The 14,206-nt window shown below is 41.1% G+C and overlaps 1 protein-coding gene across 1 annotated transcript; it reads left to right on the top strand.

Moving 5' to 3' along the window:
- Positions 1-11,844: 11,844 nt before the first annotated feature.
- LOC147880435 (stearoyl-[acyl-carrier-protein] 9-desaturase 5, chloroplastic-like) lies at positions 11,845-13,939 on the top strand. The gene is made up of 3 exons (XM_087370513.1): positions 11,845-12,247; positions 12,367-12,883; positions 13,109-13,939. The coding sequence occupies exons 1-3, from the start codon at positions 12,129-12,131 to the stop codon at positions 13,673-13,675; spliced, it is 1,203 nt and encodes a 400-aa protein (XP_087226639.1). The 5' UTR covers positions 11,845-12,128; the 3' UTR covers positions 13,676-13,939.
- The last annotated feature ends 267 nt before the right edge of the window (positions 13,940-14,206 follow it).

Raw genomic sequence — 14,206 nt, 5'->3', positions numbered from 1 at the left:
CTTCAGACTCAAACAACTTCTCATTCACGAGTTGAGTCTCCAGATTCTGAATCCGCGTCTGATTCGTGGTCTCGTACTGATTTTTCAAGACCGTCCATGCCTCCTCCGCTGTGGTGACATGTTGAATTAATGCCCTGATGGAATCACTAACACTGCAGACAATAGAAGATAGTGCATCTGCATTTCTTCTTGTCCACGCGAGAATCTCATCCGCAGTTGGTACTATCTGTTGTCCTGCATTGGCTGGATCTGGTCTTGCAACCGGCCTCACGTCCACCCCAGTGGTAGTGTCCCAAAGCTCGTATGTGCTTAGGATGGTCTTTATCTTGAACTTCTAGAGTGGATAGTTAGAGCCGTCCAACTTTTCATTTTCGCCGAACGGTGGGATTTGCAGTCTTACGGGCTGGGCCATCTCTCACAATCTGCTTGCAAACAGAAACACACTACCAAATCTTCTTGCTAAAGTTTAGGCTTTGATACCATGTAAGAAAATAATACGACGTCTATGCTCAATAGATAACAGGATCTCGTATGCAAGAGAGGAAACAAGATAGTATGGAGAATCAAAAATTTGATTACTATAGAACCTCTATAGAACTGATACAATAGATGGCGCTGCCTCCTAACCGTGCGCTCCTGTGAAAGAAGCTTCAATGGCATGCTGGAAACAGTAGAAAACAGAGGCTGGATGCTAAGGAATCAGGGTTGCTGTAGCCAATGATAAAATGGGCTTCACGGGCTTGCTCTTATATAGCCACCAGTCGTACGGTTAGGCTCAATTGGGTGACCGGCCCACTCCGTCCAAAACAGTCGACTAGGGGTCGGTCCTGAACCTGGTTATGGCGATGGTTGAACTCATGGGATCGCCAACCATTTGCATCTGAAGACTACTTTGGTGCTTGGGAAGATATAGATAGCCTACTAGTTGCAAAAAAGTATGCTTTGTAGCCTAGATGGGTGATAGCCCCAATTGTGGAGGTGGCTGCTTCTGGGGCACGTGACATGTTTATCAGATCGAGGCGGAGGACGTAGTTTACAAGCTGTTATTTCGTGAAATTGTTCAAGGACTACAAATACTACCTATAACCTTGATCATGTACCTTGTTGTTTCATGAGGCATAATTTTTGGCTACTAGATCATGTACAATTGTTCAACTGGATCATGAATATAATACCAAACCATGTAATTATTTTTTGTGACTTGCATCATGTCTTACCTAGATGTAGTGCTTTCTGACTGCTTGAAATATTATCAATTTAAGCTTGGATCATGTACCCTATGGTTGGATCATGAAGTATTACTTTTGCTAATGGATCATGACCATTACTTGACTAATGTATATACAGTGGTTTGTCACATATTTGGTACAACCAATCATACTTGGCTTCTTTTTTGGGGGGAGACAAATAAACAATCATAGAAAATGTCAGCAAATAAACAATCATAGAAAATGAAAGCAAGCGTGGGAATTAAATTAATTAGAACGTGGTCTAGAGATCATAAGTCATGCTATTGTAGACAGCCTCATACTCTTCAAGTGATAGCAAGTACAAGTTTCTCTCTCCCTCTATGGCTTCCACTGGAAACTTGATTGACCTTACAAGATGGTAATATAATATGACCTCAGGTTTGTGATCAAGAAGCTTGTAGCGGTAGTCACCTTGATGACCATAAAAGAGACCCTTCACAACAAAGGAGTTTGCAGCAATTATGTTGCCCCAAGCATCCTTTGTAGCCTTTTGGCTCTTCTCCTTAGCTTTGGTACACTTCAAGATGTAGAAGTCAACACCCTCTTCATTGTCTACCTTTGCATTCATTGCGAAGTTGTTCCCCACGCAAAGAGCATCGCTAAGCATTTCATGATGCCCTTCGAAGAGAGGCTCCTCAATGAGCTCCTCATCAGTATCCAAAACACCTACATTGTCAAGAACAATGATGTGATATTCCCAATTGGGCACATGCTTCTTACTGGCGTAGTGTCCCTAAGACTCTTGAATACAAGCATTGCAGTAGCACGACAACATTTTCATAGCTATTTGACTAACAACCCCTTGCACAACTCCTCATATACAAATGCATGGATTGTGTCTGTGGCACAAGTTGACAGTCCCACTATTTAGATTTATCAATATCTCCTTCCTTAACAACCCAAAACAATCATGCTACATTCCTCTCCTTAGATGCATAGTTGGCTTGATCTCCATGAGACAAGTTGGTCCTCAAAAAATCCACAACATCTCTTACATTTTTTAAGGTGGCTCCATTTGTCTTTGGTTGTTCATGTGTCAATGTTCTCTTCACAATAGCCCCAGCCCCATCGTGCTTGCCTTTCCATGTCCAGATCCAAAGAAGTTCCATGTCATCTTCAAATCCACTAGTTGTTCAAATCTAGAAACAAAATAGAAAGGTCTTCTAGCCTTGAATTGAGAGGCTGCTCCATCTAACCAAACCCAATGCCTAGTCAGTTCCAACCCTTGATTTGACAACCACCTATGATGCAGCATAAAGCAATGCTAGACAAAGAGGGTGTTGTGCACCTTGTCATCTGAAATGAAAAAATGAAATGTCTTCTTCACCTTAGATCCAATACAGACATATGTTATGTGGAAAAAAATTGTAACCTGGCTAGAGTGCTAGTGCATGAATTGAATCTCATTTTGTTGCTCCTTGAAAGAATAGCTCTACAAAGTCCACCACTGAAACCACAACATCTTCGAGAAACCTCAATAGACACTCTTTGAACTGTTTAGCCTGCCACTTGCAAGTGTAATTGTGCTTGATGAATATTTTGAGGTGTCTTCATTAACTGTATAAGTTTGTTGCAATACATCTCCTTGCCAACAAGGTCTATCCTTTGCTTCTTTTTCCCCTGCACCATGGTTCCTCTCTCCACATTCTGGAAGACCTTCACCATCACCTTTTTGGAAACAAAATTCATCTCGCATGGGCAACATGACATTTTGCATGGGCCACATTGTTTGCAGTCACCCAAAAGATACCCACGATGGTGCTAGCAGGCTTCAAGAGGTTTGGGGCCCTGGGGCACCAACTCAATATGTAATATGTTACTACCCTCGTCCAAAATCCAAGGTATGGGGGGACAAGGTCCATATATAATATGCATGGATTTCCTTTAAAAATTCAAATATGCAAGGGAAAAATATGAAATTTTCATGTTCCCCCTCCCACAAAATATAAGGTATATACCTTGAAATATATGCAAGATGTCCATGATGGTAGGCTGTCTCTACAAGAGTAGGGTACCTTCCCACGATATCAATCTGCAAGATGACACAATTTGCAGAGGGGTTAGTACAAAGAAACAACCTCCTAATAAACCATATAAACACAATATAATTTGAGATTGATACTTATAGATTTGGCCTCACATGATTCAACACCCCCTGTTCCAAAATGCACATTTCCATATTGCTCCATTTGGATCCTTTGTGCCTCCACATGCTGCAGACTGGGGTCCGCCTTTGCTACCTTCATTGCTCTCTTCCAGTCACACTTATGAGCGGTGTGGGGCTAGCTCCTTGGTGGTTGACCTACCTCTCTCCTGGCAATCTCCACTCACAGTTATGAGCGGTGGGCTTGGTGAGGCTCTCTATAGTCCAATGGGGATGGCAATTTTTTGAGCTTGTGTGGTTAGAACACTTTGCATTGCAGTGCTCTCATCATCAGGAGAAGGGGAAGGATTAATTGATAAAGAGGCAGAGAAAGAAAGGGAGAGGGGCAGCATCCTGATTGGGGGCAAGAGGTTGCATTCCTTGAGGATCTAGATTGCTCCTGCTCCTAGGGTAGAGTCTACTCTCTTTCATTTGCCTCTCTCTCCACAAGATCATGTAGTTGCATCAACAAGTTGTTCTCTTCTTTTACTAGGTTGTCCTCTTTCTAGTGGACAAACACTTGTGGTTGCATCTGGGCTTAGAGAATTTTTTGCAGAATATCTCTTCATTCCTGGTTGCATACATAGATTTAGAAAGAAATCAATAGCATCAACAATGTTGTCGCTAAAACTTTTGCACATCGAGTAAACCAAATTGACCATAGCTCAGATGTATGGATAGTAGAGGGAGCTCTGCTAGGTATGTCACCTAGTAGTAAAGTAAGCATAGTTGAATGGGAGTTTAGCAAGTTGTAACTGCACTGAAGACCATAGAATTCTAGAGAGTCTAGAGTTAAGAAAGATGTGTGGGATGTCCTCGTGTGCACACCTACATCTCTTGCAAATTCCATCTCCATGACCAATCCTTCATGCTCGACTGGCTATCTAGACTCCTTTGTGCAAGATTAGCCAGAGAAGGTAGGACTCTTCTTTGAGATGTTCTTATCCCACACCTTTTTGAATCTATTCTTCCATCAAAGGAATTATTAGTTCCAAGTTCAATTTGATTAGGTAGTACTGCTCCTATGGTGTAAAAAGGTGTCATGGTGATTGGTGTATCCTTATGAAGGTGCACAGGGATTTGTGGCGGTATTAAAATGTTAGTTTTAAAACATTGTATTAAAATGTTTTGAGCGTTTTTAAATTAACCCTGGGGAGTTTTAAAACAGTCCAGTAGAGAACTTTAATCGGGACCACAGCTCCAGCCAATTACCATGCGGTAAATCCATACATCCTTTGGTATATCAACACAACACCGCATAGTAAGCTATTATACCGCTCGGTGTTAAGTACACCGAGCGGTGTTCCACCACACCAAGCAGTATAATCTAATACACCGAGCGGTGTTTCGCTACACCACTCAATGTTGTTAAAATCATATGTAAACCAGCACTACACTGGTACTATTCACATAATCAAGATTCTTGGAATTCCATGGAGTCTTGGGAAAGACAAGAAGCAGAAGAAAGAGGATAAACAAAGCTACAAAGAAATTCGTAAGTTTTGTTAGTCCTCGGAAGTTCAAAACAGTATCTGGTATGCCGATGGTGGGCTCACTTTTGTCGATCGAAATCCACTCACACTTAAATACTAATTGGATAATTAGCATTTACATACTCTTAGGTAAAGAGTAAATTAGTTGCACGTGACATTGTATGTGGCTTTGGAAAAATAGATTATTTTAATTTTTTGCATGAAGTATTTAAGTTGTAACTTGTGTAGACTCTTTGGAAAGACTTGTCACTTAGGATTAGGTAAAGAGTTTGTTAGTTGCATGGCTTGGGATTTCAGTTTAGTTGCATGACTTAAGATTTCAATCTAGTTGCATGAAATATCGTTAGGTACTAGCAAGCATTTGGAAAAATGGAAAAGTAGACATTACAAGTTGCATGAAATGATTCACTTTTGGAAAAGCTTATGTTTGTGTGTATGTTTTTCTTGATTTTAGCATATGTATTTATTTATAAGCATGTAGGTATAGCCTGTAACTATATTTCAAAAAAAAATCAATGAGCTGGTTGGAGGTTCGATTAAACCAACCTGGAACAACTCGTTCGTTGATGAATAATATTACACCATGTGCCGGTTGGGGGTTTGCTTAGGCCGACCTAGAATATCTCGCATGTGGTTAAAATTTATACTATATATTAGTAAAATAGGAGTAAAACTCTACAAACTAGGATTTAAAAGTGATGAGGAAATGTCCAATCATAGGGCCTAACAGCCAACTTAGGTTTTAGTAGAAAAGACCATCAATAGGGCTTCACATCAAAATGTGGAGGTTATAAGAGCCCCCCTCCCCAAAATTAATACCTTATAAAGGGAAATCTCTAACCTATTTTTCCTTACTATATATGGAACTAAACATATGTTAAACGAGGTGGTGATGACCAAAAGATGGTGGAAGATGGATACATGCAAGATGCATGATAGTAATACTTTGATCGAGGTATCCCATGCTCATGCACCTAGATATGCATCTTTGCATATCACATGCACCCTCCCTACACCTCAACTAGACTGCCATCTTACAGGGTATGAGTGAAAAGCATTAATTCATCAAAGCTATAATTGTATATTAATATAAAATCTCGGCAAAAAAATTTGAGATTATTATTTAAATTTCACAATAATGATAAAATGTAGCAAACTTTTGCATATATATTTTTTACTTTTGAAGTAAAAAAGTGCATCTTGGAGAAACTTAAAAGTTTTTTACCTAAAACTTTCAAGTCTCAGCAAATGTTTCAAACGTTTGTTTTCAATAGGACATATAAATTTCAACACCAATGCAGAAGCTCACATAGGACCCCCCTACAAGAGCTACCATGTGCTATCTCCTCATTAACTAAACTAATTATCACACTTAGCTTGCAACAACCACCCCACAATGGGGGACTTCGGACTCAAAAAGGGCCTCATAAGGAGTGGATTAGAAAAATGGATTAAGAACTAATAAGGCCTAATTTGGAGGGGGGCCCCACTCTCAAAAAGTTAACTCTCTTTACAACCTTTAGGTGGTCTACATTCCCAAAAAGCATCTCATGGGTAAAACCCCCCCAACAAATTTGAACATTTTCAAAATGGACCAAAAGTCTTCCAAACCTTTCCCCAAACCATGCCTATGCACCAAAATCACTTTCCAACATCTAAATCCTACTCCTTCTCAGCATAATCATCTTCCAATCCCTCATTCATACTCCTTTTATCGTAAGAACTTTTCGACACCCAAATCCAATTCTCATCGTTTGGGTCCCAAACTTGCTTCCATTGATCCTATTCTATCCTTAAACCTCATAAATCTTTGCTCCTTTGAATTTTGATCCAAGGCCTATTTATAAATCCCTCTCATGGGGTCCATTGGAAGATCACACCAAGAAGCTGCGAAAAAGCACCTTGCACATCGAAGTTGCACTAGAATATGCCACGACTAGTCAATGCCAAGGAGACAATTCCAAATAAATGTTGTATTACTTCAATGAACTTCTCACATAGGGGACACTTACAGTCCATAGGGAACCTTTTTACCAGTTTGTTGTGAGAGCTAGTGGTCAAGGATCTTCCAAAGCAAAAACCCTACCTTCCCAACCCTACACTCTTTCCAAACCTCCTCCAACCTAGATTTCCACCACTCATATCCTCTCATCATCGACCAACCTCTTGTTGAGTTTGAGAAACATTGGTTGCGCCCGGATTAGTCTATGATACACCAATTTTCAAGAAATGTTTTTAAGTGGCATTCTCCCCAACTTCCAATAAGATGAGATATCTGTCGAGGAATGAACATAGTTGGTTGGACATTGTTCTAGAACCCAAACAAGTATCATTGGAATTTGATGCATTTCACCCTTGTTGAGATTGAATATGTGCTTAATTGCCTCGACTAAGAACGAGTTTGCAGCACTTAAATCCCATATGTCAACCCATCTTCTAATGCCTTTTTTAACTTAGCCCATAGGCCTAGACTAGGTTGTGTTCTACAAAGAGTGAACCACTTCTTCCAAGAGAATGAATTCACTATATGCCTTCAAGTAGGGTAGCATCACTCCTCATCTCTTTCCTACCGCTCTAGGACATCAACCATACACATTTTTTCCATGCCATTGCCAGCCCAACGACTAGATTATGTCCTACGATTTTCAATGGGAATTGAGAGGTTAGGTGGTTATACCAAGATAAATTTGGTAGGACCCGATTCCTCTTCTCTTCCATTTCACAATAACTCTTTAACTATCTTAATCCATGGTGTGTTATCAATTAACTATTTGGGCAGCCATTTACTAGCCAAGGTAATGTTTTTGCAGCCCACATCTGGTAAGCCCCAACCCACCTTGCAATTTGGCCTTTAGGGGCTCCCATAGAATTCAATGCATTCTATGTTTACCTTCCTCTTTGGCCTAGAGGAAATATATGAGAAATCGTTCAACTTCTTACCATTGACCCTTGCTAAAATTCTAGAAGAAGGCAACAAATATTATTGATGTGGCTAAGACATGTTGGATAACTAGTAGATGGGCATTCTAGCCGAGAAAGATCCCACTCCATCTTCTCAGTTTTGCTTTGATCCTTTCAAGAAACTAGTTAAATCTTTGTCTAAAGGAAATGTCCATCCCAATAGGTGCGCCAAGGTAGTGCACCACTTTGCTCTGCTTCAAGATGTGAGTGTGCAGATCTACGACATAGCCTAGAGGTAGCCCCAGATATGCTCTCAATATAAACATTTTGTTCTAGCTACATTGACATCCAAACGTGAGCTACAGAAGACCTTGATGATCTCAAGGAGTTACATGACATTGTCCTTGTCCTCTTGGGTGAATGAGAGAATATCATTAGCAAATAGCTAAGCACTAAGTTTCCTTCCGATAGCAAGGTGACTCCTTGAATGTTTCAAGCTTCACTTCCTTGTTTGACCGTGTGAATCAGAGGGACCTAACCTATAGCAAACAACAAATGTGTAAGGGCCACCCTTGATGCATGTATCTTCTTAGCTCAAAACACCCCACTATTCCCCTGTTAAATAAAAGCCCTATAGAGGCATTTGAAAATAAGCAAATAACCTTAGCAATGAGCCTAGCGCAAAATCCAAACTTCTCTAGATCTGACATCAAGTAGACCCAATGTACGTGATCATACACATTGTCTAGTTCAAAAACCAAATCTGAAAACCTTCTCCTAATAGCTCTTGCATGGTCAATAGGTAGCTGCTACAACATTTAGAGTATTATCAAAAGTGTCCCTCTCATTCACGAACTCATTCTGCTCCTTACCCACAACCAATGCACAGATGTCCCGGTTGTGTAGAGCTACGGCTTGTGCAATGATATGGTATATTGAAGTATTGAATAGAGTGATATCCTGCGAATCTCCCATGTTGATGCAGTTAGCCTATGCTTTAGAAATAGCTTCATTAGAGTAGCATTTATGTCTTCTGTCAAAGGTCCTCTCTCAACTGTAGCAGAGTGGCCATGTTTGTTAGATATGTACCCATAGAATCCCAAAATTTGTGGGTAAAACTTAGCATTTAGCCCGTTTGGGCCTGGGGTTTTGTCATCTTTTAAAACTTTGAATGCATCCTCAAGCTCCTCCACCATGAATGGCCTAGTAGCTGTAATCTCTAACACTCATAGATCATGCACTCAATACCAGTGGTGACTTCTTGCATAATGTCCCTCCATGGCATCTTGCGCTGTCAGCTTGCCCACTATAGGATCTAATTCCTGTTTAAACACCTCACTATGTGCCAGAATTCAATGGCCACATTCCCTAGGAGTCATTGACTTTGTCAATCTTCTCTTGCATCTACTTTCGCTTAATCGGATGAAAGAAATCCTTGGATGTACAATCCCCAACCCGCACCGATATTTTCTCGCTCAATATCCAAGCATGACATGTGTCCTCCTTCCATTTCCATTCTTGCAAGGCAGTCTCTATTTCCACGAGCAAGGCAGTATAGTCCTTATGGGTACTTCCCATGGTTGCTCTCGTAAGGCTTTGATGGAAGCCACCAACACCTCCCTATGCCCTTTTGCTACTACTCTATTGGCACTATCCTCCTCCTTGACTTTAAACAATACATGGCAGACCATCAAAGCCCACTTCACAATAGGGTTAGAACATTACGAGTCTCCCCTATGCCACTCATTTCTGACGCCAGCACATAATTTCTTCAAAGATAAGAACTTTTTATTGAATTCAAATTGAGTAACCATAGAATTGCCAATGGGCTGGGGGCATGTGAAACCTCGAAGTAACTAGTGCATGATCGAAAAAGCCTTTAATAGACAGACACTCACCCCTCATAGGGCTTCGGAGCCACCAACCTTCTTTCTGACACATAAATTATTGGAAGTCGGAAAGCCATGTGGTTGGTATGCCATTTAAGGACAAGTATAAAGTTCTTTGCTTATAAGCATAATACTTAGAATCTCTTTGACAAGCATGAGGGTGAGGGAGTACATCTCAATTTGTCTCTATAGATGTGCAATAGAGTTAAGTCTTTGGTAGCTCTTATTTTTGTAACTAGCTTCTTTTAGGCTATATAATATTGATGTACTTAATAAACCTTTCCATCCATGTTGCATGCAAACTACCCCATCTAGTAGGTTTAAGGAGGGCAAGGGATCATGAACTAATGGAGGCGGAGACATGATATGAGTTGGTGAGGATGTGATATCTTCCTCTGAGGGTGATTTAGATTGAGAAGATAGATGATGGCTCTATACGAGTTTCCAAATTGTAGCCAATTTCTCTTTTTTGTATGGAGTATGAGTTTGCAAACCCTTTTTGGGGTTTCTTGTAATTGACCTTGTAGCCTTATATATCCATGTCCCTTTGACGAAATTTTTGTACTCACCTTGAATTATATGTTCCTGTCCGTTCCAATGAACTTTTATAAAACATTTTGTAATATATATATATTCATGCTTTGAGGCTTCTTTTTATACACATCTGTTCACACTTTTGGTTCACTAATGGTGCTATAGAATTGGGGAAGCAAAGCCCCTTTCTTCAAAATTTAATATCTCTTGGACATCATGATCCCACATACCATGACCATGATGATGCATGCCTCTCAATTTCAACAAAGCCTCTCAATCTAGTAGATTGTAATTTACAACCCAAAAAAGAGCACTAGCCTCTCTAGCCTAATCAAATTGAGGTATCTTTGTCATTAGGTGTTTTTAAGTTCATTAGGACCTATGCACATGGAACAAAAAAAGCACCACTGGTTGCACTGTTGCCAAATTCACATGCAGTTTCAAGAATTAGAGTGCCATTCTCATCTGGTGGATCCCAACGTGCCATTTTGCTCTTACGTTAGGCCCCCCAATGCCTTCATTTTCCCCCAATACTCCAAATCTTGACAAATTGCTCTGCCCAAGCTGATGAAAAGTTGCCACTTACAAACTTTGTCGTACACATAGAGTTCCCTGTAGGTCATCAAATTTAGTAAATATGCAATGGCCACTCACCATGTGGGATAATTGCCCATCTTGCTTTAGCTTTGCACCAATTGTGCATTTTGGGCCTCGTGAGAATAGCCTCTTACCAATATTCTAAAAAACAAAACAAATGCAAAAGGCAAATGGGTAGAAACTTCTCTCCCTCCCTCCCTGTGTGTGTGTGTGTGTGTTTGTTTGTTTGTTTGTCTCTCTGTCTATCTATCTATATGTATGTATGTATGTATGTATGTATCATAAGGGATTATAGAGGATTCTGGGCAATGAGAAAAGTGTGTGTGTGTGTGTGTGTTGTTTGTTTGTCTCTCTGTCTATCTATCTATATGTATGTATGTATCATAAGGGATTATAAAGGATTCTGGGCAATGAGAAAAGTGTGTGTGTGTGTGTGTGTGTGTGTTTGTTTGTTTCTCTCTGTCTATCTATCTATATGTATGTATGTATATCGTAAGGGATTATAGAGGATTCTGGGCAATGAGAAGTGGATGTCCAAGAGTAGAAAAGGGAGAGTGGCCATGCCCTCTAAACCTTTGTTGAAATGAGATCCCATCAGTGGTAAATTGCAATGGTAGTTTTGTTCACATGGGCTGAATAACCAAGAAAAGACTTCACCTGCAAGGGAGAAAAGACTTGACATGGAGGAAATGACAGGATTGATTGGCTTCAAAGCACGAGCTGCGGATTTTTTAATGGTTTCATGGTGTGCACAGGCCCTAAGCCTATGTGAGGCTATGAATTTGAGACTTTGGAGAGGGGGTTGTACGTGGGAGTAAGGGACGTTGGGTTTTCCACCAGCCAAACTTCAAAGCAAATGTTTCTGCCACCCTGGCACCCTTCTCCGCTTTCTTGTATCACCCATAAATACTCTGAAAGGATAGGTGGCGAGGCGTTCACGACGACCGAAGCCTCGAGTCGTCGTGTGCATGCTTCTCCACATCCCCTTCCCTTCTTCATACAATTCAACTCTCACTGCCCATCGCGTGAAAGAACTGCAGCACTCGTAGGCGGAGAAGGAGAAGCCATAGCAAGAAGCGGCCACAGCTCCCCAAGAAGCCATAGCAAGAAGCAGAAGCTCGCATTGCCAAGAAGAAGTAGTAGGAGCTGGGAGGGAAGACCAGGAGAAGAAGCTCCAGCCCAGTGCATCAACGAAGCAGAAGTGCAAGGCGAAGGACGGGAACTTGGACGGATAGAAACCACGTAGCAGCCACAACATCCCAAGCAGTAGCTTCCTCTGTCTCCTGCTGCTTGTCCGATCCCTTCCCCCAGCTTTCCCACCATGATTATATCCTTTTCTCCTCCTTCCGTCACTCGCCTGCTTTTCACATCAACCCACTCATGTTTCCTCTCTAGCAGAGCCCGACTTGTGTGCCCAGTGATGACCACAACGCCTTTTAAGTAAGTCTTCCATTTCAACATTCAAGTAAAGTTCTGATTATATTAAACAATATAATCCTGCCACCTCTGGAATTGGCTCTGCTTTGTAGTTTGTATCTCTTACTTTCATCTCATTGCAGGGAAGTCGCAATACAGGTTCCTAAAGAAGATCTGTGTAATTCCCAAGAATCTCTTCATACACATGTTATCACTCATTCCTTGCCCCCAGAGAAAATTGAGATTTTCAACTCCTTAGAAAGTTGGGCAGAAACTACAATTCTGCCGTATCTGAAGCCAGTGGACAAAAGTTGGCAGCCTCAAGATTTCCTCCCAGAGCCTTCTTCAGAGAGCTTTTTCGATGAGGTCCAAGAGCTGAGAGAGCGTGCATCTGCGTTGGCAGATGATTATTTGGTTTGTCTTGTAGGTGACCTGATTACTGAAGAAGCTCTTCCTACCTATGAGACGATGCTCAATTCCATGGACGCGGTACGCGATGAGACAGGAGCTAGCCCCACGTCTTGGGCAAGGTGGACTCGGGCGTGGACGGCAGAAGAAAAGAGACACGGAGATCTCCTAAACAAATATCTTTATCTCACAGGACGAGTTGATATGAGGATGATCGAGAAAACCATTCACTATTTGATACAATCAGGGATGGTAAGTAATAAGCCCCGTTATTCGCTTACACGAAATGTGATCGAACACGTTGAAGCAAGCTCTCTTGATATTCTACGTAGATATTAATTTTGTTAGATTCCCTCCGTGCATGATTGAGACTTGAGAGTCTCAATTGTGCTCCTTTTTGTCCCTTCTCGTGGCATTTACATAGGCGCCACGTGTTCCATGCTTCAAGAAACCTTACCTTTGGCTTTTTGTCTGTAGGATCCTGGATTTGAGAACAATCCCTACCTGGGATTTATTTACACATCTTTTCAAGAGAGGGCCACTTTCATTTCCCATGGGAATACTGCAAGGCAAGCAAAAGAGTTCGGTGACCTTAAATTGGCTCAGATTTGTGGTACAATTGCTGCTGATGAGAAAAGGCATGAGAATGCATACACTAAAATTGTTGAAAAGCTTTTCGAGATCGATCCTGATGGGGCTATCGTTAGTTTAGAGGACATGATGATGAAAAAAATTGTCATGCCTGCACATCTTATGTATGATGGAAATGAGAAACACATCTTTGAAAATTTCTCCCTTGTTGCACAGAGGACAGGTGTGTACACTGCAAAAGACTATGCGGACATTTTGGAGCATTTGTTGAAAAAGTGGAATGTAGAGAGGCTCTTGGGGCTTTCAAGCAGGGGACGACAGGCTCAGGATTATGTCTGTAGTTTACCCTCTCGCATAAGGAGGGTGGACCAGCGTGCCCAATGTAGGATTAAGAAAGGGCCTAGAAGTCAGACCTTCAGCTGGATTTTCAACAGGGAAGTAACTCTCTTGTGATTTTGACACGTCAGGGCCTTACAGCTGTTTTGATTTGATCGACAAGTTAGTTCCTATGGCCCTCAGCAACCCTGCATGCACAGCAACTTTGAAATGGGATCTCGAATCGGATGAAGGGGAAAGCTGGAATAAATATATTGTATATTTTCCTGTTAACGCACGTACAGCCATACATATCCAGAAACATGCTTGTTATACGATGTCCCAACAAGATAAGATGGATAGAGAATCCAATATATATTTGCATTTGTAACCTCCTTGGATCGAGGTTAACTTTCGTAAAAAGTTCAGGTTATATAAGCCATAAGATAGGCAAGCGAATAATGTAATTGGAAGGCATTCAAACAAATGATGTTCTCAACTTTAAAGTTTGACAGTAGGTGCACTGTAAACTTTGACATTCAATGTAGTCCAATAGCTAATGATTCAATACTCTTAGGCATTAAGGGAGTCATCTATGAACACAGTGTGCACAAAACCAGGAATATCATTGGCTGGTCCTTCTATACACAGAACAGGGGAAACTTACAC

This window comes from Dipteris shenzhenensis, chromosome 32 (genome assembly GCF_047967505.1).
Source record: "Dipteris shenzhenensis isolate YYH24624 ecotype China chromosome 32, Dip_SZ_1.0, whole genome shotgun sequence".
Taxonomy (NCBI): domain Eukaryota; kingdom Viridiplantae; phylum Streptophyta; class Polypodiopsida; order Gleicheniales; family Dipteridaceae; genus Dipteris; species Dipteris shenzhenensis.
Note: the sequence above shows the minus strand (reverse complement) of the source record. Positions and strands in the feature narration are given on the sequence as shown.